Source organism: Octodon degus, unplaced genomic scaffold (assembly GCF_000260255.1).
Source record: "Octodon degus isolate 3935 unplaced genomic scaffold, OctDeg1.0 scaffold00151, whole genome shotgun sequence".
Classification (NCBI taxonomy): domain Eukaryota; kingdom Metazoa; phylum Chordata; class Mammalia; order Rodentia; family Octodontidae; genus Octodon; species Octodon degus.
In genome coordinates this window covers 1,429,512-1,454,948 of record NW_004524727.1, presented here as the reverse complement: position 1 = coordinate 1,454,948, position 25,437 = coordinate 1,429,512, and the positions used below count along the sequence as shown (strand labels likewise).

Here is a 25,437-nt window from a genome sequence, read left to right as displayed (position 1 = left end):
AAACATTTTTCAAACAGGAGAGAAGCCCTTGGTTACCCGATGCTGCTGTCTGGGTAGGTGGCAGCCTATGGTGTCCTGAGGTCCCCAGACTCTTCCAGCAGACGGGGGACATCCACACAGCTCCAGGGAGAGAGCCATCCCCTGCGACAGGCAGTTTGTACCATGGAACCCTCAGAAGGCAACCATTCAGATTCTGTTAGAAACAGCCCAAAGGCCTGACATTTTATTATAACTTAAAAAAATAAATACACAGTGTCTGACTTCCATCTATGGGAATCAGGATCTCAGGGTTTGGAGCCAGCAGCTACCATGGCCATAGTGCCACCTGCCCTGCAGGAAGCCAGAGGGTCCTAGTCCAGGAGGCCCAGGTCGATGCGGAAGTACACGTAGGGGAAGTAGTCCTGGGTGCTGAGCTGCAGCCCTGGGATTTCCACAGAGACCTGCAGGAGGAGACACGGTCTGTACTTGGCGCCTGCGTGTTCCCTGCCTGCTGTACACTTGGCCTCCATGGGTGACAGGCTTTTTCCAGTGGGCTAATAAGTGCTTTTTTTTTTTTTTTCTCGGAACCGGGGATTGAACTCAGGCCCTAGGGAAGCACTTATTCCACTGAACCATCTCCCTGGCTCCTGACAGGTGATTTAAACATGTAAGGGACACTGGCCACACCACTGGCAGTGGGCTTTGTACCTACATCCAGGGTACTCGCAGCTGCCACCTCATCCAGGTGTCGGAAGACTGAGTTCAGCACCTCCCTCAAGCGCTTCGTGGCCGACTTCCTTTGTGGCTGCAGGAGCACAGCCTGGAAGTTTACTGGCAGCCCGTACCTGTCGGTAGACAGAAGCAAATAAGGAATGGAAGCTCCAGAGGTTGCGACCTGCACCCTGTCGCATCAGCACGCAGAGGCAAAGGCAGGAGATTTTCCCAAGTTCAAGCCCAACTGGACGAGCACCTTAAGAGGAATCTTTCTTAAGAAAAACTGAGAAAAGGCTGAGGGTGCAGCTCAGTGCAAGACCCTACCAGTTCCCAGTGTGGGAATAAAATCAGAAACTCAGGCAAAATGGCCAAAGTCATGGACAAGACTGATGACCAGCTCTGTCTGGCTAGGAGAGGCTGTGACAGGACAGGCTGACCCTGCAGATGATGACCGCTGTGACCAAGCCCCAGAAGTTGCCACTGGGCCAACACTACCTGGTCCCCCAGCAGTATTGATACAGATGGGTTGGGCTGAACTTGGTGATCCCAGTGTGTGGAAGACCCAGCTCTGCTGCACAAGGGCAAGAGGTCAGTGTGGCACGCCTGTCATTGCAGCACTCAGGAGGCAGAGGCAGGAGGATCTACAAGTTCAAGGCCAGGCTGGCCTATGTAGCAAGACCCTGTCTCAAAAACAAAGCCCAGGCCCTGCTGTGACCCTGAGTCCAGGGCAGCTGCTGGCATTGTATGGTTTCATCTCCTGGGCCACATGTGGCCCTGCCTCCTAGACCTCTGTCCTCACTGTGCGCAAAGAATCCTAGGGGTGCAGAGTTTGCTATTAGAGCTTAAAAAGCAGGGTAAGGGGAAACTGGGGACTGCAGTACACTGAGCCTTAGTCCAGCCTTGCGGACACAGGATGTGTGCCCGAGTACAGCGGTCCAGCTGGCTGACCCCCACCTTCTGATTTTCTTTCAATGTGGGGGTCACCTGCCTCACCTTCACAGCAGTGTCCCTTAGCACCCTGGAATGCTTAGGATACGTGCAGCTATTCCACGTGGCAGGCTTATGTACCCACCTTCCAGGCTGGGAACAAGGGTCGAGCACCTAACTTCCCCCTGTGGCCCCAGACTCTCCCCTCTGCTCCAAACAGCCCCTGCCCTCAAGCAGCCTGCTCACCCCACCCCCCCATCCCTGCCAAGTCACCTGGGGTGGATGAGGACCCCAGATCCACGCTGGAAGCAGCTCCAGTGAACAGGGGAGACTAATGCCCCAAATTCACCATGTCTTCCGGGAGTGCCGGAGCTGGGTCAGTGGTGACCTCTGCCCCTCTGCTCTCCTAGGGTCATCTGTCCCCACACCTACCATGGTGACACCCTGTGACCTCTGCTTTCCCGCTATCTGGCTGTCACCTAGCTACCTGGTCGCCACATGGCCTGAAGCTCACACAGCACCCATCCTGTTTGAGTCTTGTATCTTTTATTTTCCCCGAATACTGGGAATTGAATCTGGGACCTCTGCACTCCACCAGCACTTTTATTCTTGGGGTGAGATCTCACTAAGTTGCCAAGTTCCCCAGGCTGGGCTCGAATTTGTGATTTTCCTGCCTCAGCCTTCTGGAGTGCTGGGCTCACAGGCTTGCACTGCCATGTCCAGGGTCTATCCTGCCAGCCAGCAGCCAGGATCCCGAGAACCAGACAGGAAGCTGGAGGGGGGTGCCCGCCCACCCTCAGGACAGTTGGGTTGCACACCTGAGCACAGACTCTACAAACACCCTGAGGGCCTTGATGTGGATCCAGGCGATAAAGGCCTCGCTGAAGTTCACCTTGAGCCAGCGCAGCAGTGGGCCCTGTGGAGGTGAGAGGAAGGACCATGGGACCTCTGGCCTCTTGCCAGGCAAGGAGGTCCTGGGTGAAGGGACCGGCTGAGGAGCCATAGAAGCACCAGAGGGAGGGAGGCCCGGCAAGGCTCAGGACGCAGAGTCCGCGTAGCCACCAGCGCATGCGAGGGGCCGCCAAGGCCCAGGGTGGGCAGCCAGCAGCCCCTGACCTCAGGGCTGCCTGTCGAGGAGCCCACTGCCATGGCAGGCACTGCCCCCAGTCCTGGCAACAGCCACTGCTGCCTGTGTGCCAGTTTTATGGGGCAGCTGCCCACGAAGGCCAGGGGGCAGGGCAGCCCGGGGAGCAGGGCCCTGCCTGCTACCAGCTCCAGCCACTGTGCCAGGGCACAGGCACCCGGCCAGCAAGCACCAATCCCTGCGGGAGGGTTACCCTCAGGAAGGCGATTCCAGCTCCTGGAATTTAAGGCCTCCAAAGCCCCAAGAGACACAAGAAATGCAGAGATGTGTTGTACCAAAGACACCTGCGCGGCAGAGCTGCGAGCTGGGACCCCGGGCTCCCGGTGGGGGCTGCTTACCTCGCCCTCGCCCTCACTCTCTCTCTCTCTGTCCGGCTGCCCCGCAGCGAGCCTAGCAGGGCTCCCTAGGGGGGCTCCCTTAACCTTGTGGTCCCGGTAGATGGATGATCCCTTTTTAAGAGCAACACAGGAATTTTGCTAAAGGTATAGAAATGATTTATTAATCGTCGAGCGCATCACAATATGCAGAATCCTTCCTTCGCCCCCTCAAGTTCAGGTGTCAGGGCCACAGCCTGGCCAGCTCAGGGTTCACTCCCTTGCCCGCTCCCTGCCTGGGCTGGGTCAGGACCCCATCCTGGGCACACAGGGCAGCACAGGTCTCCACAGAAAGGACCATCTGCACAGCTTGTCCACCAGGGTGGTCAGTGTCCCTGCACACATAGCCATGGCACACTCACAGGTGTGCCCCTGCCACACACAGGGCCAGCCAAGCACACTGTGCAGCTAGTACAGCCCGCTTCCCATCCCTCACATAGGGAAATGCAGAGCACTTCCACTCTGAGTGTGCCAGGACCTAGCCCATCTCTTTGGTAACAAGAAGGATGCAGGAAGCTGTGATGGCAGCGCATGTTCGTAAAACAGAGGCTGAGGCAGGAGGATCATGAGACCAAGGCCAGCCTGGGCCACACAGCGAAAGTTGGCTCAGAAATCCCACCCCTAAACACTGGATGCAAGATGCTGGGCTGCATCAGCTTCCAGCCAAGCCAAAAGGGAACAGAGTTCTGGGACTCAGGGGCCAGCCAGTTAGGGTCCATTTCCCACCCTTAGGGGACCCTGGAGGGCCATGGCCAATCCCACATGGCAGGTACGGTGCTTGTGTGTGGCCCTGACTTTAAGTGTCAGGCAGGTCTTAGTCCACTGCTTCTCCTCTGCGTAGGGCCCAGGCTGGCCCTGTCACCTCTAGGGACAGTGAACGGGGCTTGGAGTCATAGAAAGGCCACACTGACGGAGGCAAGGCAGGGACAGCGTCTTGCCTGGGCTGCTGTGGTGTCACTGCTCGAAGGACAGGATAGTCAAGGATGCAGCACCCTGACTCCACGGGAGCCTCACTCAGCAGGGTGTCTCTGCATTCGTGCTCAGGGGGAGGCTCAAAGTCCCCTGACGGGAGCTGGGCCTGTGGTGCAAACCTGTCATTCCAGCTACTTGGGAGGCTGAGGTAGGATCATAAGCTCAAACACAGCTTGGGCAGTTTAGCAATTTGATGAGGCCCTATCCCAAAGAGAAAAACAAAAAGAACTGGCGACACAGCTCAGTGAACCCAGGGCTCACTGGACGAAAGTCCTCCCAGGACCAGATGTGGCCCAGGTAGGGTGCAGTCCTAGGGTGAGGCCCTCCTGCAGGGGCCCTGCAGAGCTGGGGTGGGTGGACATGTATGGCAGACACTCAGCCACCGCCCGGAAGCACTCCAGTGGCCCTTGTCCTGTCCCAAGCACGTCCTGGCAACTGTTTGCACAGCCACTTTCCAGGGACACTGAGTGCCTTCCACCCAGCACCCTCCTCTCCTGATACCCTCACAGCCTCCGTGGGAACAGGGAGAAGGGCTGGAAGCCATGCCTGGAAGTCACTGGCCTCAGCTAGTGGTAGAGCGGCTGTCCCCAAACTATTCTGCACACCCACCTGGGTGTGGCAGCACTGGAAGGCTGAGGCAGGAGCATCACAGCAAGTTCCAGGCCAGCCTGAGCTTGGCAGCCTGCTTACCCCACCCCCAGTGTGCAAGTAGCAGTGGCCGGCCAGAAGTGGCCCCAGGAAGCACGCACTCTCCTCTGAGAACAACAGTGAGGTAAACACAGGTGCTGTGATGCCCCAGAAGCCACACAGCCAAAGGCGGAGTGATGAGTGGCCCTGCCACCCACTGCCCCCAGCGGGCTGCCGGTGACAAACCCTCTGAGGGGGCAGGGCCCAAGTAGGGTGCAATGTCACTCTGTCCCCAGGCCCTGCTCTGGTGGCCCCCAAAGAGCTCAAGGGGAAAGGGGGATCCTGGGCTGGGAGGTGGCACTGGGAGGGGTCCTGGCCCGGGCAACTGAGGGGCACTGCGCCCAGCACGAACCCCAGCCCTGCCCTGCTACTCACATACTGCTGCTTCCTGTCTGACAGCAGCCTGGTCATCTCTTCCCTCTCTCTCTTAATTTCTTTCTCATCATAGTAAAATTCTCGGACCATGAACCTTCAAAGAAACAATAATGGTCACTAGGAAACTTCTGAAGCACGTGGAGGGCTGAGGCAGGAGGATCACCACAAATTCAAGTCCAGCCTGCACTATGTAGCAAGACTCCATCTCAAAAACAAAGGAAGACAGAAAAAGAAAAAAAGAGGCTCCCTGGGGACAGACATCTCCCATAAAGGGACACACACTGGACCCAGGTGGCCCCACAGTGCCAGCCCTTACTTGTTCTCTTTGGCTTTGGTCTTGAAATCATCAATCACTTTCCGGAACAGCGTCACAGTGAAGAGCCCGCCCTCGGTGTCCTCCGCAATCAATCTGTTTGGGGGAAGTTTTTTCACTGGAACAATCGCCAGGGTCGCCCCAGGCCAGGGCGAGGAGAGCTGGGCCCCTGCTCCACTGGGCAGTCATGTCCCCTGGGCTGGTAGCCGACTACGCAGGGCACCCTGTGTCCCTTATGTCCTGGCTGGCTGCGTGTGGTCACAACTCCCTTGGGCTGTAGCTCTGTGGGTCTGGGGTGACAGCAGTCAGCTCTCTGCTGTGTCCTGAGTGCCATGCAACTGAGGCCAGGTCCCTCCAGGCCTGCTCACCATGGTGGAGCCCTGCGGTCCCTGCTGATGGCTATCACCATGCACCACAGATTCCCAGGGGGGCAGAGACCTCAGTCACCCCATGTCACCTCCTACCTCAAAAGGTCCTAACTGGACATAATGTCCCAAGCATAGGACCCTGAGTGTGGAGGTCCTAGCAACATAGGAGCCCCTGGACCCAGCATCTCCGAGTCCCGCTGGCCATCCTGAAACTGGGACCCTCACACCCATGTCTCTGGACATGTGGCCTGGTCCCCTCTCCTGTTTCTTTGGTTGTTGTTGTTGTTGTTGTTGTTGTTGTTGTTGTTGTTATTTTGAAGCAGGATCCTACATGTAGCCCAGACTGTTCTTGAACTCAGCGAATCTCCTGCCTCAGCCTCCTGAGAGCTGGGATCCCAAGTGTGTGCTGCCACTAGCTCAAGTGCTCCTGTTTCTCAGAGCCACTTCCAGAGGGGCTGGCCCCATTCTCCAGATCTTTCTAAATTGTCTTCCCAGGTGCCCAACCCCAGCGTCCCAGCCCTGCTCCATGGACAGCTGGGGGCACTTGGAGGTATAGAGCAGCTCCTCCTCCCTACAGATGCTCCTGTCTGCTCTGGCACTGCCCTGTGTCCTGGGGCTGTGACTGTTCTGTCCTCACACTGCTCACTGAGCTCTGGATGGCCACCTTGCCTCCAGGGAGGGAACCCCACTGCTGCCTTGTGCCCCACGCAGTAGGGGTGGGGGTTGCTGTGTGAATCAGCACAGCTGGGGAGTGTGAGACCCTTCCAGGCTGGCCTTGAGCTCACTATATAGCCCAGGCTGGCTGCAAACTTACAGCAATCCTCCTGCCTCAGCCTCCCAAGTGCTGGGATTATAGATGTGCTCCACCACATCTGGATCTCTAAATTTAAAAAAAAAAAAAATGTAAAAAGGGCTTGAGAGGGCTCAGGAGAAGGTCCTGGGTTCTGTTCCCAGTACTGGGGAAAAAACCCTCAAAATTCCCAAGCATCTCAGATGCAAGAAAGAGGACAACAAACATCCCCAGACTCGCTCTCCCAGCCAGGGTGGTGGGCACACACTGCACACCACTGACCCTGGGTCCTCCCTAATGACGCTGGTCCCCTCAGTAGCTGTAGCTGTGGTCCTGCAACCCGGCTCCCTGCTGCCAGGCGGAGCTGAGTCATGAGATGGATACTGCATTAGCCTGTTCTCCACCAGTTTTCTTTTTCCCCAGTACTAAGCTGCATCCTTAGTGCTTTTTATTTTATTTTATTTTTTGTCCTATTTTGAGCTAGGGTCTTGTCGGATTGCCCAGGCTGGGCTCAGACTTGCGATCCTGCTGCCTCCAGAGTGCTGGGATGACCGACCTGTGTCCCCATGCCCAGCGCCCCACTATCTGCAGAGCACCAGCGTGGCACCCGGCAGCTGCACTGTGGGGACCAGGGCCGCCTGGGCATCACTCACTTGGTCGACCGAGGAACCACCATGTCTGAAAGGGACTCATATGTCTTCTGCCACTGTGAGTAGCTGGTCCTGCGGGAAGACAGTCACTTTCCAAGGGGCTGAAGTGCAGCAGGGATATGACCAGGACAGGCCCCAGTGTCCCCAAGGCCAGGGACCCCAGTTCTGCCACATCCTGCACCCCAGGACCCAACACAGGGATGTTGGTGGGGGATACCGCCCTCTCCACTGAGCAAGAAGCCAAGACATGGCCACCCCAGCTCTTTCCTGGGCCACGTACTTGGGGACGATGACGAGGAGGGTGACCAGGTACTCGGAATCCAGCACAAAATCCTCCTTACTCACAATGTCACTCAGCGTCCTTGTGAAGAGGTTTCCCCTGCAGGACAGTGGACACAGCATGTGACAGCAGCAGGGGCCTGCCCGTCCCGCAGCCCAGAGCCAGCCAGGTGGGGAAAGTCTCCAGAGCCTGGATGCCAGAGCCCAGGACACGGTGGACAGGCTGTCGCCACGTATTCCAGGCTGGACTTGAACTCAAGGTGAGTCTCCTGCCTCAGCCTCCTGAGTGCTAGGATGACAGGTACGCCACACCACACCTAGTCACCAAAGACTCCTAAGTGACTGCTTGGGGACAGGGAGGCAGGCTCCACAGGCCTGGGCCAGGTTGAACCAAGTGTATGGGGCTTAGGCTGGGTCAGAGCTGCTGGGTGCTCCTGCAGAGCCGGTGGCCAAATCCACAGCCAACACAAAGCTAGCTTCCAAGGCCGTCTTGGCACAGATGGGCCAGGACCTAGCCGCAGGGTATATCAGTACAGCGCTTCCCTGTGAAATAGCAGCACCCCGTAGGCTGAGGCAGGAAGGCCTCCAACCAGGCTGCGCAGATAGATCAGAACCAGCCTAGACTGCACAGTTCGACCCTGTCTCAAAACACCAAAGGCACACCCAGGTGCCGTCCCTTCCCTGGGCACGCTGTCCCAGCATGGGGCTACACACGTGGACCTCCGCTCCAGGTTCTCCAGTGCCGTCTTCAGTGCATTGTAGGCAGCTGTCCTCGACTTCAGGTCAGTGTCGATCTGCGCCAGTTGCTGTGTGAAGGAACCACTCGGTGACAGACTGAAGGGGCCAGAGAGACTTTACTAAACGGTCACCAGGTATCTGGTGTCTGGGCGGCCTGTGTCCCCCACCACCGGTACATCATGGCTTCCAGCCCTGAGGGTCAGCACGCCAGGGAGTGCAGGAGGTGACAGTGCCCAACCAGGCCCTCAGTGATTCAAAACTGAAAGGATGTTCTGCCCTGTGAGGGGCCAACAACTTCCAGCCACAGGGAGCCTGATCTTGCTTTTGTTTGTTTGTTTGTTGAGAGTGTCTCACTATGCAGTTCAGGCTGACCTTGAGCTCATTTTATAGCCCAGGCTGGTCGGAAACGCACAATGATCCTCCTGCCTCAGCTTCCCAAGTGCTGGGATTATAGGTATGTATCACCACATCCAGTTATTATATTTTTTAATTTTTTAAAAAAATTATCGGAGCCCTCAAGATAGTTCAATGGACTAAAGCACCTACTTAGACAAGCTTGGGCAAGCCCAGGGACCACAGTTCAATCCCTGGCACCACATGCTGCACAAGCCCCACCCCCAGGGCAGGCTGAGCTGGCCAGAGTCCCAGTGTAGTGGCATACGCCTGTAATCCCAGTGCTAGGGAGGCTGAAAACAGGAGAATCACTATGAGTCTGAGCTTCATAATGAGACTCTGTAACAACTAAACACATTTTTAAAAAATATATTATTATTATTTGTTTTTGGTACCAGGGATTGAACTCAGAACCTTGTGCTTGCCAGGCAGGCACTTATGCCACTGAGCCACCTGTCTCCTCAGCTATTGTACTTTAAAAAAAAACCTGACCCATGAGTGGTGGAGCACATCTGTGACCCCAGCACTCCAGGAGGCTAAGGCAGGAGGACTGCAAGTTAGAGCCCAGCCTGGGCGACTTTGGGACCCTATCTCAAGATGGATAAAAAAGACTGAAGATGCAGTTCACTGTCAAAGGCCTGGGTTAATCCCAAAACCTCAAAACACATCAACGTCCCCACCCCTGCTCCCGCTGTGGGCCCTCACCCTGGGCACCTGGACAGGACAGAACCCGGGCCCCATGGACTCCCCTGCCTCATGTGCTCCCGCCCACACCCTGGGCCTCAAGGATCTGGGCTGGTCCTGAGCAGGGCGGGGCACAGCTGCCCCAGACACTGCGTGGGAAGGGACGTGCTGTGCTGCTGCAGTCCCGTGTGCCCAACTGGCAAGGGTCCTTGAGGGCATCCGGGTCTCAGCCTCCTGTTGTGGGAACTGCCAGGCTGTGCTGCAGGCACCACCTGAGCCGCGCCTGGACTCCGAGCCTCCAGCCTCACCCTTGTGTTGGGGACCCGAAGCCCTGGGTTCCCCCTGAGCTGCCCCGTGGGACCCAGAGAACAGGGCAGCTTTCCTCCTGCCAGGCCACAACTTTCTCTCCAGCCACTGGGCCAACAGAAGATGGGACACAGTTGTGACTTGTGTGTCACACAGAGAGGGACAGGTATCAGAAACAACCAGCCAGCTGGGTGTGGTGGTACATGACTGTCACCCTAGCACTGTGGGAGGCTGAGGCAGGAGAGTTGAAAGTTGGAGCCCAGCCTGGGCAACTAACTTAGCATGTCAGCGAGATCCTATCTCAAAGTGAAAGCAGGGAACTGGGGTAGGGGCCCAGCAGGGCTGCTGTAGGGGACAGGACCCAGGGGTGCTGAGCAGGGCTGGAACCTGGCCTCCCACCTCAGTGCCTGAGAGCCCAAGCACCATGTCCCCATCTCACCTTTGCCACTGTGTCCACCACGCTCACCAGCGGCTGCTTGGTGGGGTACTTGGCCATGTCCCATTCGAAGTGGGTCACGAAGGATGTCAGGTCAACTGAGGGATGACACAGTCAGCACCAGCCCCATGCTTTCCTGAGGTTGGGCTCACAGGCATGCCCAGGACACAGCAGGGAGGAGTGGGGATGGCTAGGGCTGTGGACAGACCCTACGTGGCCACTAGCCTGAGCCAGAGCCCTTTGCAACCCACTCCTGCAGCCAAAGGGAGAGTGGCATGACAGGGACTTCTGTCTTTAAGCCTGTTCTGCAGTGGCCCAAGGGACCCACTGTGAAAAAGGCCAATCTGGCGACCTCCTGAGACAGCCCCAGCCACTTTGCAGTTGCCTGAGCTTCGCTCCCAGCTCCCTGCTGGTCATTACGCAGGCTCCCATTTTTGGTAGTGCTGGGGCTTGAACCCAGGGTCTTCACACTGAGCTGCATCCCTAGCCCTCTTTGTTTTTTGAGTCAGGGTCTTGCTAAGTAAAGTTGTCCAGCTGGGCTCCAACTTGCAGTTCTCCTGCCTCAGCCTCCCAAGTGCTAGAATGACCACAGTTTTAAAGAGGCGTTTGGGCACATGGTTTTCTGTGGGGCGCCTCCAGCACCTGCCTCTGCACAAAAGCACAAGTGGGCAGACATGGGTGTTTCCCAGTGTGCCCATTTCCAAAACCAAATCAAACCACACCAAGCCCACACCCACTGCGTCAGAAATCTCTCTCCCTGTCCCACCTCCTGTGGAGTTGGGGGAGCCCAGATTTGAGGCCAGAGGCCAGAGTGAAGCTCAGCAGCCTCACAGGGTTGTCAGCCCTTACACCTAAGAACTGGGGGCGCCCACACCCCATGCCTCTCCTTTCTAGTTTTGTGGATGTTTAGAGAGCACTGAGGACATAGCCCAGATTTACTACCTTCTCCCCCACCCCTTTTTTTTCTTCCCTCTGTTCCTTTTCTCCTCCCAAGTTCACCAACACAACCTGGACTATGAAAATCCTCCTGCTTCAGCCTCCCAAGTGGCTGGGAATTACAGGCATAACCCACTGCAGTTGGCTCATCCCCTCTTTCTCCAAAAAGCCTGGTGAGTGATTCAGGGCTAAAGTGGTTCCTAGAATCCCAGTCCCTGGAAAGACAGCTTCTGGGGTAGGATCTTTCACCCCAAGTTCTGTGCACAATCTCATTTTGAAGCACATCCCTATGCATAAGAAAAGGGACCATCAGCTGGGTGTGGTGGTACTTATCTGTCGTCCCAACACTTAGAAGGCTGAGGCAAGAGAAGTTTCATGAGTTTGAGGCCAGTCTGGGCTGCCTGAACTCAAGGGCAGCCTGGTCACAGACAGTGCAAGAACCACACATGGAGGGCCAGCCAGATAGCTCAGCAGACTAAAGTGCCTGCTTGGCAGAAGCAGGGACCAGGATTCGATCCCTTGCATGCTGTGCCGGCCTTGCTCCTGGGGTGTGCTGGGACAGTGACTGAGACTTGGCATGGTGGCCCATGCCTGTAATCCCAGTGCTTGGGAAGCTGAAAACAGGAGGATCACTATGACTCTGATCTGTGTAGTGAGACACTATAGACCCTGTACTAAGTACATTAAAAAAAAAAAAAATCAAAACCGCATGCAGCACTGACAACTGGACACAGGTCTCTGAACTTACTACACAGAAATGATGGTGGGTATGGGCAGCGGGGTGGAGAAGGGGCCTCAGAGGAGGAAGACTCACTGAACAGGAAGCAGAGCCAATGATTTGGCAAGGGGGAAGTGACACCTAGGCTCTGGAGCTAGTGGCTGGATAAAGGGCAGCCCAGGGCAAGGCTGCTGCAATGACCAAGTCCCCAGGAAGAACCTGGAAATCAAGGTGGGGGGTGCTGGGGCTGGGCAGTACAAGCGAGCTGGCCCCCATTTAGCCAGAGGTGTAAATGCCTTGGAATCTCACAGTGGCAATGTTGGTCTTTGGAGTAGGTAACACTGACTGCATTCCTTGGACCCGGACCCTGACTCATCCCATCTAATTCATTCTGTGCCCCACTAGGAACAGCTATTAGCTCCAGAAGAAGCTGGCACAGGCAAATCACCAAGCCCCATGAGGAAAGGAGAAGTTGCAGTGGGCACAGTGGTGCACACCTGTGATCCCAGCAGGCTGAGGCAGGAGGATTGCTCAAAGTCCGCGGCCAGCCTGAGCTACACAGCGAGACACTGTCTCAAAAACTAACCAGCCAGCAACAAAACAAAGCCCAGGTGGCATGCAGCACTCTTGGGAGAAGCAGGCGAAGGACAGGAAAGGAGCAGAATGGCTGCAATCTGTGAAGTGTGGGTATCAAGACGGAGCTGTGAGGTCATCACTGGAGGGACTGTCGCAACCCGATCTCTGTACCCTGCAGCCAGACTCGAGCATCACACCACACGCAGCATGCACACAGGACACAACCTACGCTTTAAACACTTCATTTTTTCCTTCAAGCCTGCAATGTAATAAAGTGCAGTTAATGGACCCCAAAGACCCACAGTGCCAAAGTCCAATGCAAGAGCGGACATTTCCGTGAATCAACTTCAGCCAGCAAGTGAAAGGCCTTCTCATGTCCAGGAAGGACAAAAACAGATGTATACATGTTCCATTTCTAACGTGTGATAGGAATTTTAATTATGCGTGGCCTCATTTTCCTTCTTTCTTTCTTTTTTTTTTTTTTTTTTTTTTTTGCCGTACCTGGGACTGAACTCAGGACTTTGCGCTTGCCAGGCAGGTACTTATTCTACTGAGCTATCTCCCCGGCCCCTCATTTTCAATAAATATGTAGTGACTTTAATTATCTCTGCAGATACTGATTTCTCTGCAGATATTTCAACAGTTAATTTTCAAGTTTCCAAAGGCTCTGAGAACTGTGTGTGTATCCATAGCCTTTGCCCTGAGCTGCATCTCCAGCCCTTATGTTTCATTTTGAGGCAGGTTGTCACTAAGTTGCCCAGGCTGGGCTCAGCCTGTGATCCTCCTGCCTCAGCCACCCAGATGCTGAGATGACACCACACCTGGCCTGTGCCATGCATTTCAAATGCTTTCAAAGAGAAGGGACACAATTAGTGGCTGAGTCATCTCCTAGAGAACAGAAATTCTGAATGGGATCCAGGGCTGGAAGGTGTTTGGGGTGCAGCTTTGGGAACCGGACCCCTGAGTTGCCTGCTTGAGGTTTTTCCTGTTGGGAGAGCAGAGGCTGATGCACTGGTGTGCTGCGAATATGCTGGGCTCAGACACCCTGGGACCCCGCCATTTCCGAGCTCACTGAGGAGCTCAGGGACACAGTAAGGAACACTGTACTTAGCAGGGCATGATAGTACACCCTGTCTCCCCAGCACTCGGGAAGCTGAGGCAGGAGGATGGCCACATGTTGGAGGCCAGCCTGGGCTTCACAGTGAGTTCAAAGCCAGCCTGCACTATCTAGCATAACAATATCTTAAAAACCCAAAAGGGCCAGGGATATAGTTCAGTAGCACAGTGCCTGCCTGACAAGCACAAGGTCCCGAGTTCTATTTCTAATATGAGAGACAGACAGACAGACAGACAGACAAAGAGACCCCATGTTCCCTGGAAGGAGACAGCAGATGCTGAGGTTAGAGCAGGAGCTGCATGCGAGATCCACTGAGTTAGCAGAGTGCACAGCCGCTAGCCAACTGGGCCCCTCACGTGGTTCTGGGACTCCTCTGGCCACCCAGGGAAAGCACCCGGCACACCCACCTCCATTAGCCAGCAGGTTCTCCTGCACCTTGCCCTCGGAGTCCTCCATGACGTCCACCACACTCTGCGCCATTCGCTTTATAAGGCTGTTGGGGGGGGGCGAGAATCATGGGTAAGAGCACAGGGCCACCCCAGGGGACTCCCACATGGGGTGGAGGGGCTCTCATGGGGTGTCACTGGGGGCCTGTAGGAAAAGACTGCCAGTGTCAACAAACACCAGGTAACAGCCCAAGCTGCACACTCTGAGGCTGAGACAGGAGAATCTCAAGTGTGAGCCCAGCATGTGCAAATTGGCAACTTAGCAGGATCCTGTCTGGAAATGAAAAACGAAAGAGGCCGGGGATGCAGCTCAGCGGGAAGGCCCTGGGTTCCACCCCTAAGACCGCAAGAAAAAGAAGACAGACTTCAAACTTTAGCAGCCTGTGAACCAGTAATTCCACTTCTGGGAAACTTTCTTAAGGAAATAGGAAAACCAGCAAACATTTTCTGAATACTGTGATGTTCTTTCCAGCGCTGGTGCTGGCTGTGAAAAACTGGAACTAGCCAGAAGATTCAACAATAGGGAATTGTTTGGAGCCTCCATGGGAGAGGCAGCCGCAGGATTGTTAGGCAGCTGTGAAAATCGGGTTTACAGAGAACCCTGAGGATGTGAACTAGACCCGCGCTGTGATGGCAGGGAGAAGCCAAGCCCCAGGCCCCGCCGGGTTGGCCCTCAGCAGGCAGGAACGCTCGCTCCTCTGTGCAACCTTCCCTGCCGCCCCCTGCTGCTGCTTGGACAGTGGAAAATAAACCCCTGGTCTCTAGAAAAAACCCAGAGCTGTGCATGCCACTGCACATCTGTCATCTCAGCACTCTGGGAGGCTGAGGCACGAGGGTCACAAGTTCAAGTCTTACCTGGGAAACTTAGCAAGACCCTGTCTCAAAATGAAAATAGACTGGGGATATAGCTCAGTGCAAAGACCCTGGGTCAATCCCCAGGGCTATAAATAACTGTCAAGTTGAGACCAGTTCATGTGGTCCAGGGTATAGGCAAGCCGGGTACTCAGATTCCCCCAACTCCAGGATCCCAGCATCAGGGGCTGGGATCACTGACACAGGCTATTACACTTGGCTAAAAATCTACCAAAAGTTTCACATGTAGATACTTTTTTAGTGCTTTGACAGGCACTGGGTCTCACTGTGCAGCACCGGCTGGCCTCCAACTCACGACAACCTCTTGCCTCAGCCTCCTGAGGGCTGGGACAATGGTGTGCACCTCTTCCCTCAGCTGCATGGATATTTTGATCCCATAATTTCAGCTGTACGAGTTGTCTTTCTGCTAACCCAGCTCTAGAGCTTGTGCCCAAGGAGCTGCATGGCTGCAGGTGAAAGGACACCTCAAGGTCACCCTCGGGGAGCCACCTGACCTAATGGGAGGGTTAAGAAGACTCTAAGGACAACAAGGAAGGTCATCTGTGTGTTGCCACAAGAGGACTATCATGGGCCAAGCTGTAAATGCTATTTGTAGTGACCATCACATCTTTGCAAAAAACAAAATAAAAAGCCACACACCTGCTTGTGTGTGCAGGGAGAAGTCTGGGCAATCAGTTCTACGCTGAAAGCACAGTGCTTGGGGGTAGGATGGCACTGAGTCCGATATGGGTTTGCTCTGGTTTAGTTTGGTTTTTTTCAACAGTGTCTTGCCCAGCCCAGGCTGGCCTCAAACTCACAGTGACTCTCCGATGTCAGCCTCCACAATGCTGAAATGACAGGCATTGAATGTAAGTTTAAAAAATAAACAATAAACAGAATAGCCAAGCACGGTGGCGCACACCTGCCATCCCGGCGCTCGAGGGGCTGAGGCAGGAGGGCAGTTCAAGGCCAGCCTGGGCTACACAGTGAATCAGCATGACAGTATGTGGCAGGCCACAGCTGTAATCCCAGTCATCTGGGAAGTGGAGATAGAGGCTGCAAGTTTGAGTCCAACCTAGACAGCTTAGCAAGACTCTGTCTCAAAGACTTTTTATTTTATTTTTTAAATACACTTTTTTTTCCCTCTTTATTTATTGGACACAGGGTCTCACTACACAGTTCAGACTTGTAGCGATCCTCCTGTCTCAGTCTCCCCAGTGCTGGGATTACAGGCGTGCGCCACATTTCACAGCTGACATGGCATGTGGGACCAGGGCTTGTGAGGCAGGCGCTTATGCTGCTGAGCTATCTCCCCAGCCCTAGAAGACTTTATTATTATTATTATTATTTTGGGGAAGGGTCTACAGGATGTTCAGGGTCTCACTACTAGATGGGACTCATAGTGATTCACCTGTTTACAACCTCCCAAGAGCTGGGATTACAGACGTATGCCACAACACCCAGTCTCAATTGCTATCTCAGAGCGCCCTGGGGGTGTGGCCGGCATGGCAGGCCCAGGGATTGGGCCCCCATGCCGTGCACCTGTTTTCAGGGGCTTTTATCCACTGGGCTATTTGGCTGGCCCTTGGAAGACTTTTTATGAGGCTCTTGCAGCTCAGTGCAAAGGCCCTGGGTCGCTGCCTGCTGGCCACAGCACCACCCAGTGCTGACCCCTCCTTCACCACTCCCATGGTCTCCATGGCCCCCTGGGACTAACGCTTGTGCCTTCATCAGGAACATGTGGCCAGCGAATGGGAGGTGACTTCATTTATAGAAAACAGAACCTGGGGGTCCTGAGGTCCCAGCTGTGAGCAGATGCACCCAGCTTTAAAGGCCGCAGTAGAGCTTGAGACCTCAGAGTCCCCTGTGCTTCTGCACAAGTCACCAGATGTGACTCTCCATGTCACTCCTAAAGCCACATGAGGATCTTAAGCATGAGAAGCGTATGTCACTGTGGTGTTGTTCTTCAGAGGTTTTTTTTTTTTTTTTTTTTTTTTTTTTTTTTGAGGGGAAAGTTACTGGGGATTAAACCAAGACCTTCACCCCAGCCTTTCTTTTTCCCTCCCTCCCTCCTTCCCTTCCTTCTTTCCTTCTTTCCTCTATTTTTGAGACAGGATCTCTCCAGTGCTAGAAGTCTAGGCACAGGGGCCGAAGAGATGACTCAGTGGCATAAGCACTTCCCTGGCAAGAGCAAGGGCCTGAGTTCAATCACCAGTTCCAGAAAAAAACAAAAAACAAAAAACAAAAAACCTAGACTTCTAGGCACAGAAATCTGAAGGTACCAGGATGGGGAGGGGTGGGGAAGCCCCGGGAGAAGCTGGAGTTCTTGGGGTAGGGAGGACAGTATGAAATGGCCACCATGAGAGGACAGCCACACTTGACTTTGGGCCACCAAGCTGGCACCTGGCACACACGTGTCAAGTTGCTGTCTGATCACTGAATCCAACAAAATGTCCCCAGATCGGCCCCAGGTGAACCTTCTGTGCAGACAGAGGCCAGGAGCTTTCTCTTTACAACATCTACCCTCAGAGAGCGACTGTGATCAGTCAGCCCTTGGGGGGCTGTGCCAGGCGTAATTCTAGCGCTTGAGGCTGAGGCTAGAGGATCACAGCAAGTCTGAGCCAGCCTCGGTTACATAGTGAGACCCCATCTCAAGAAAATAAAAATAAAATCAAAACCAAAAGGGGGACGCTACCAGCACCCCACAAGACCAGTGATGCCCTTGGGCTGCAGGTCAGCAAAGCTCTGCGGAAGCCGGAGGCCTCACCAAGAGCTGAGAGGGCACATTTCACCCCCACCCAGTACCTGGACACTGAGGGCAGCAGGAGTTTTCTTCTTAAAAAAAAAAAAAAAGATAAAATCATTGGGCTTCTCAGGTGTACATGAATGAGGCGTGAGCTTGGGTACGTGAGAGACAGCAGGAAAGAATAAATCCAAAAATAACAGCGAAGATCTCGTCAGCAAAGCTGCCTTACGGCTATATGGAAAAACACGCTGGTGCCCAGGTAAATAAATAATAAAAGGGCACGGAAACAATACCCCCTGACGGCTCCACAGCCCTGGCCTTGGGCGGCATGGGCAGGTTTACCCTGCTGGAGTACAGACCCAGGTCACAGCCCGCTTATTTATCAAATAACACTTGAGGGGGGTAATTTTTTTAATTTTCTGGTGATACTGATTACAGAACAGAGAGCCTTTTCACTGGGCTACATCCCTAGTCCATTGTTTATTTTTGAGATAGGGCCTCATTAAATCGCTCGATTGCCCAGGCTGGGCTAAATTTGTGACCCTCCTCAGCCTCCCAGAGTGCTGAGGTGACCGGTGTGCACCAAATGCCCAGTGAAGTATTTCATGTTTTTTTAAATTTTTTGAGATGGGGGTCCCACTATAAGTTTAGTCTAGCTTAAACTCACTGTGCATCCCAGGCTTCCCTCAAACTTACAGCAGTCCTCCTGCCTCAGCCTGCCAAGTGCTGGGATTACAGGCGTGCACCAAATTTCATATTTTTAATCCCATAATCCATTCCTAACTGCTACAATGAGACACACTGGCCTGGGGAGCAGAAAAAAGTTAAAATAAGAACACCTACAGACACAAAGAGGCTTTAAAAAAGCCAGAGCTGGGGCTGGGGAGATGGCTCAGTGGAATAAGCGCTTCCCTGGCAAGTACAAGGGCCTAAATTCAATCCCTGGTTCCACAAAAAAAAAAAAAAAAGAAAGAAAAAAGAAAAAAGAAAACAGAAACACGATGCATACTGCAAAAACATGTCTCCAGGTGGCAGAATCATGTACGATTTGTATTTTCTGTTCATGCCATTCTGTGACCTATAAATGCATCCCAACAATTATGCATCAAGTTTGTAATACTGTTTTAGAGAACAAACGTCATTTTAAGCCTGAGATATTTTCAGACACTTTTGGTGAGTGTGTGGGTAGGAGAAACTGTCAGTGTGGGCATAGCCATAGAGTCTGCCCAGAAAGACTCTCACCTGACATTTCCACTGTGTGTGTGTGCGCGCGTGTGCGCGTGCATGCATGCACATGTGTGTAAAGTACAGAGTGTCATGGATTTAACCCTCATCTGAGCTCCATCCTCAGCCTTTTATTTTTAATTTTTTGGGACAGTATCTTGCTAACTTGTCCAGGCTGGACTTAAACTTGTGATGTTCCTGCCTCAGCTTCCCCGAGCATGGGATTACAGCCACGCACACCAGTCTTTGCTCATCATTTATAATAGTACAGGACTAGCTCACAATAGAGAAATCACATCAGCAAGAGCTCATCTGTTCCAGGTAAAAGAGTGTGCAGTAATCTCAACAGAATCGGTGTGTAGTGAGCCCCACTTTATGTGGAATGGCCCTGTCTAAAAAAGAAAAATTAGGGCCAGCCAAATAGCTCAGCAGATTATAGGCACAGGGGCCAGGGGTTCAATCCCTGGGCCTGCTTTGCCGGCCCCACCCCTGGGACACACTGAGATGGCAACTGAGACTGGGCGTGGTGGCACATGCCTGTAATCCCAGCTCTTGGGAGGTTGTAAGCAGGTGGATCACTACTAGTCCCAGTCCAATCTAGTAGTGAAACCCTGAACACCCTGTAGACTCTTCCCTAAAAAATAAAAAATAAGAAAAAAGGAATGTACAGTAGCAAGAGGTAGTGTCCCAACAGATGTCACCAAGCAAGGAAAGAAAGGCACACTATTGTTTGCCTGAAACTGTTTTTAAGGCTGTATTCATATTTCCTTGGATAGGCCTCTCTGGAAGGATTGCCTCAAAAGTTACAAGAGTACTGCCTTCAAAGAGGAGAAATGAGCCAGGCACAGTAGTGCACGCCTGTCATCCCAGAACTCGGGTGGCTGAGGCAGAAGAACGGCCAGGAGTTCGAGGCCAGCCTGGGTTACATAGTGAAACCCTATCTCAAAATAAATAAATAAATAAATAAATAAAATAAACATGCTTCCTGCAGCTAACAAAACAATAAGGGACCTAGCACAATCTGCAAACCTCTCAGCTACAGCAACACTAGCACCAGCTCGATTTTTTTTCCCCCCTGTGGTTCCAAGGATTGAACCCAAGATTCTCTACCACCATGCTTCTCCCTAGCCCCATGTTTTAGGAGAGGTGGGTTTGATAAATTGCCCAGGCTGGCCTTGATCTTTCAATCTTCTCACCTCAGCCTCCTAAGCAGATGCGATTACAGGCCTGAACCCACCCCAGCTCACTTGCTCTGTCTGATGACGCTGAGACCCAGTTTAGACAGGTCCCTGCCTTGGCTCAGGCAAAGCAAGAGCACCATGTCCCCAGCAACAAATTCCTCCTTGTGTTTAGTAAACAGAGCATGTTTTACCTTTCAGCAAAAGCATCTAGTTTCCCCAGCTCATCAGAGAGACCAACGAGGGAGTCCAAGGTTCCCACCTAGAAAGAGCAGGAAGAAGTTAGAGGATTCCCAGTGTAGATCCTTACGTCCCATTTCAACCAAAACCCTGGGGAACTTGTGTCACATAGTCCTGGCCACTCTGGGCCAACTGCCAAACGGGACACATGGGGGCTCCCGAGACACGGGCAGCCACAGAGCCATCGCTGGGGAGGGCTGTGATGTCTTAATCAGACCCAGGTCATTTCTTCCTACAAGCAGACAGATATATCGGAGAGCAAGTCTTGCAAGGTATAAGCTCTGCTGGGCGTGGTGGTGCACACTTAGCGGCACCTTGTCTGTCTGTCTGTCTGTCTGTCTGTCTGTCTCTCTCTCTCTCTCTCTCTCTCTCACACACACACACACACACACACACACTCGTGTCTTTCTTCTCCAAAACAGTCCAATCCTCCTGTTCTTTCTTCTTGAGACAGGGTCTTGCTGTGTAGCTCAGGCTGGCCTTGAATTATGGATCATGGCAAGCCTCCTGCCTCAGCTTCCCCAGTGCTGGGATGAGAGGTGTGTGCCACCATGCCTGGCTCCCTTTGCTATTATTAACATTGAACTGGGGTAGGGCTCAGTTTATGGCCCTCTGGGGCTGATTTCTTTCTTTCTTTCTTTCTTTTTTTTTCAGAACCAGGAATTGAACTCAGGCCCTTGTGCTTGCCAGGCAAGCGCTTATTCTACTGAGCTATCTCCCAGGTCCCTGGGGCTGATTTCTGATGAGGTTTCTTATCGTGGAAAGACTGCAGTATCCAAATTGTATTGAAAGCCCTCTTCCCAGAACTGGAAAGGAGAGGCTGCTGCCCCTGACTTGGAGACCACGTTAGGCAGGCAGGAGGAGCTCAGCAGTGGCGTGTGACCAGCACACAGGCACGATGGCTTCATCTGCAGCACCACCCCACACCCCAGCGTAGTTCTGATATGGCAAAGCCCAGGTACCGATACTTGGAGAGGTTGATTTCTCTCAAGCAACATGATTTTAACCTTTTTTCTTTTTGGTACTGGTGACTGCATCCAGGACTCTGCACGGAGCCACATCCTTTCTACTTTGAGACAAGATTTCCCTAAGGTGCCCAGGCTGGACTCAGACTTACTATCCTCCTGCCTCAGCCTCACAGGCTGTTGGAATGACAGGTGTGCGCCATCACCACACCTGGTATTGTGAACACCTTTGGGTAAGGCTGTGTCATGGTCCCAGGAACCAAGTCCGTGAATGCCACAGCTACACAGAGGTTGGTGCTTGGGGATCCCATAAGACCGTCAGCCTTGCCAAATCCAGCCGAGGCAGGAGGGTGGCCACGAGTTCGAGGCCAACTAGGCCTATGTGGTGAGTGCAAGGCCAGCCTGGACCACACAGAGAGAATCTGTCTCAAAAGCAAAAGCGTGCAGCTTGGCTTCACAGTGCCCCTACCTCCCATGTGTCCCAGGGCAAGTGGCCCCTTTGTGCCCTGCTCCTGCTGTCCTCCTGGAGTTTACCTTGAAGTCCGGAATAGTGAATTTGGTGTTGCGGGACAGGTTGGACTTGGCGGTGACCGTGTTCATCCGCTCCAGTGCTTGTACATTTTCCTTATCTCCAGGGGCCGAAATTAACCAAAACTCAGACATGGCTCCTCAGGTGCTCCTGCCCAGGTTCTGGTGGAACCAAGACACACACAGCAAAGAACAGGAGAGAAACATGTCAGGTGTCTGCGCTCCCTACTCTCTGTCCTCTCAGTGAATCTTCCCCAAACCCAGTATGGTGGCGCACGCCTGTTCTCTCAGCGCTGTAGGAGGCTGAGGCAGGAGGATCAAAGGTTGGAGCCCAATTGGGGCAACTTAGTGAGACCCAGTCTCAAATAAGTCTAAAAAAGTTGGGGAGGTGAAATTGGAGAAATAGGCACTCATTTGCACTAAGTGACCACCCACCTCTCTGACCAGTGTGGCTCTTGTCCTTGGGTCTCCCTGCCAGAATAAAATGGGAGAACAGGAGGCTGCCCTTGGCCACCCCTGGGGAGGCCAGGGTGGGGACTTTACAGGACCACTAGAAGTAAGCTTTATTTATTGACTTTTTTTTTTTAAATAGGGTCCCATTTTGCAGTACAGGCTGGCCTTAAATGCCAGTCAATCCTTCTGCCTCAGCCTCCCCCTTGCTGGGATAACAGGCATGCATTACCAGCTAAAGTCCATTTTTAATGCAGACTCCAGGGGAATTTTTTTTTCCTTGCCTGGACTGAAGGTCTTTACACAAAGCTGCACCCTGAGCCCATTTTACATAATTTGTTTTGAGGAACTGAGGCCCTTGCGCTTGCCAGGGAAGCGCTTATTCCACTGAGCCATCTCCCCGGCCCCATAACTTGTTTTGAGACAGGTTTCACAAAGTTACTAAGTTGCCTAGCTTGGCTCCAACTTTCCATCTTCCTGCCTCAGCCTCCCAAATGATAGGGCGCCCAAGCAGCTTCCTTCTCAAAAACAAGGAAAGGGGGCCTTGGTGCCTGTTGCCCTCTAGAGAGGCCGCTCCGCCACCCCAAAGCTCTTCTCGTCGATGTGCCCACACCTCCTGCGACAGCGCCCTCCTCGCGGATGTCCCGCAGGTGTCCCCGCCATCCCCACTCTTGGCGGAGCAGCCCGTCCCTCTCGCTCCCCCAGCGTGTAGCCTTACCCGCCCTGCCGCGGAGAGTGGCGGCTCCTGCACCTTTTCTACCCAGCGGAGGCGGGACCGGGGCGTCTGCGCAGCGGCGCCGCCGGGTGGAGGGCGAGAGGACAGAGCTGGGGCTGAGTGCAACTTGGCCGGGACCCCGCACCCGGGTTTCCCAGCCCCATGTCCGAGGTCAGGGGATTGGGGCTCACACCCGAGCCAGGACCTGGGGGATTAGGGGCGGAGAACTTGCCCAGCGTGGCAGTGCCCGGCTCGGTCTCCAGCGCCACCAAAAGTAAACTGAAGTCGCACAATTTCAGATGCACCAGTGACGGCGGCACCAGGATTTTTAGGGTTCGATCACCAGTGTCGCAAGAAATAAATAAAAATCGTGGCATTGTTTGCACGATGATATCAGTTCAAGCCCTGCTGAAATCACCAGGGGAAACCCCCATGTTAACCCGTAAATGTTCAAAATAAAACAAACAAAAAAATCCAATAAAATTATGGAAATAAATAAATAAAACAAAAAAAAAAAAAATTCCACCGAGGCCAGGCATGATGGTGAACGCCAGACCTCCTAGCACTGGGGAGGCTGAGGCAAGAGGATTTGAAGGCAGAGCCCAGCCTGGGCAATTTAGTGACTTAGTGAGACCCTGTCTCAAATTAAAAACTAAAAAGGGCTGAAGATGAGCTTGGAGTGAGGCCCTGGGTCTGACCCCCCAGTACTGTTCAAATGGAAGAGTTCGGGGCTCCTCTGCCCTGAGCTGGCCAGGCAGGGTTCCAGCGTCCTTCTGGGGGAGAGTCGTGGAGTTTCCGGGGAGATGACGGGGAAGAGCGTCTGGGGGAGAGGAGAGCTCAGCGGGGCGAGGGGGCAGGGAAGGGGTGCGCAGACAGCCACACCTTGGGCTGTTGCTGGAGGCCAGCACAGGAGGAGGTTGGAGCTGCTGCTTGAGGGGACCCTGCCCTAGAAAGCCAGCGACTGACCTGTGTGGCGCCTGCGTCCGGAGCCTGTGGCGCGACCTCGAGGGACACCGCGCTGTGGCCCTGTGGCAGCTGGGAGCGCCGGTCCTGGCCCCTAGGTGGCTCAAGTGGTCGCTGGGTGACGGCGGCGGCGCGGGGACTCCCGGCACCCGCGCGCGGGGCTGTTATTGAGACAGGAGGCGCATTAGTCAGCCCTTGCGACACCTGAAACCGGACGGGAACCCGGCCGGCTACGCGAGAGGCTGGGGGCCGGGCCAGGGCAGGAGCTGCCGGGACTTTGGGGCGGGTCGCCTGCTTGGATGGGGACGCAGAAGGGCCAAGGTGGGGCCGGGAACAGTGGAGACCCCAGAGCTGCACGGCCAAGACTGGGTGCCTCCTGCAGAGATTTGTGCTGCCCTTTTCTGTCAGAGAGCAAGGCCACTTCTTGGAGACTGGGGCAAGTGTTTTTCTATTTTTTTATGTAATGTTTTTTGAGCCAGGATCTCTCCACGCAGTCCAGTCTACGCTGGCCTTGCACTTGTGGCAATCCTCCTGCCTCGGCCTGGCGAGTGCTCAGATGACAGGTGCTGGACACCGCATTTGGTGGGTGACACATTTAGAGGTATCGTGAGCTTCACAAATGGCATCGTTCTTTCTACAAATCTGGTTTCCTAATCAGTTTTGTAAAATGAGAGTCAGAGATGGGGGCAGCTCCGTGGCAGTGAACGCGCCTAGTGTGCTCCAGGGCTTACGTTTGATTCCCACAACACTACCAAAAAGTCAGACACAATACATCCTGCACACCTGATGAACAAAACAATAGTACTCGTTTTCTTCCAATTCTTCCTATTCAAAATATTTTCCATCTTCAGTTCATTGGCTAATGTACAGTGATGGTTACTCTTGCAGAAGTCGCCTGGGCTTTTTCCATATAACCTTTCTTTGCCTCCTTCTGAAGGCAATTCTATGCTCATTTCAAAGATTTTGGAGCCAAGCATGGCAATACACACTTACAATCCCAGCACTCAGGAGGCAGGAGGATCACAAATTCAAAGTCAATCTGGACTACATAATGAGACTCTACCTCAAAAAATTAAAACAAAATAAATCAAAAGATTTTGGAGAACAGAAAAGCATAAGGAAAAAAGTAAAAATACCCGTTACTCCATGACCTGTGTATAACCACAGTTAACATTCAAGTTCTCTTTGTTAATTTTAATGCGTATTTGTAGCCAGAGATACAAGCTTTTTGCATAACTGAGATGATATACATCTGTCAATTGCTTTTTAAGGATTAAAATTTATCAAATTATCTTACCAGGGCAGCACAATCCAGGCCTATCAGTTATCATGGCTGAGAGTGTGAATCACCTGCCTAGGGTGCTTGCGGGGAGGGTGGGACACACAGCTGCTGGGTGGGTTTTACACACATGTATTTATTGGACCTGGGCAGACTTCAGGTTTTCTCTCAAGTTCTCTTTTAAGTGAGAACCGGCTTCTTTACTACAGAGAAATAAAGACAAATCTGCTGTGTGTGGTGGCACACACCTGTCATCCTAGCAGTCAGGAGGCTGAGGCAGGAAGATTGCCCTGTGTTCAAGGCCAGCCCAGGATGCATAGGAAGACCCTGTCTCAAAAATCAAAAATAAAAAGGCGGAGGTGTAGTTCAGTGTGA

General features: G+C 53.5%; 1 protein-coding gene across 7 annotated transcripts; it reads right to left on the bottom strand.

The window, feature by feature from the left end:
• Positions 1-221: 221 nt before the first annotated feature.
• Positions 222-23,995, bottom strand: Atp6v1c2 (ATPase H+ transporting V1 subunit C2). Of its 7 annotated transcripts, none has more exons than XM_023702381.1 (14): positions 23,787-23,995; positions 21,662-21,817; positions 20,117-20,184; positions 13,884-13,969; positions 10,133-10,227; positions 8,287-8,378; positions 7,574-7,672; positions 7,297-7,365; positions 5,489-5,581; positions 5,173-5,266; positions 3,103-3,240; positions 2,439-2,536; positions 688-824; positions 222-440 (listed from the first exon to the last, which is right to left on the bottom strand). In XM_023702381.1, exons 2-14 carry the CDS (start codon positions 21,788-21,790, stop codon positions 277-279), a joined length of 1,362 nt encoding a protein of 453 aa, XP_023558149.1. In that variant the 5' UTR covers positions 21,791-21,817; positions 23,787-23,995; the 3' UTR covers positions 222-276. The 7 variants fall into 7 exon arrangements, with proteins under 7 accessions (XP_023558149.1, XP_023558153.1, XP_023558152.1 ...); XM_023702385.1 differs by having other exon boundaries at positions 3,103-3,213; XM_023702384.1 differs by lacking the exon at positions 23,787-23,995 and adding an exon at positions 22,824-23,193.
• Positions 23,996-25,437: the final 1,442 nt, after the last annotated feature.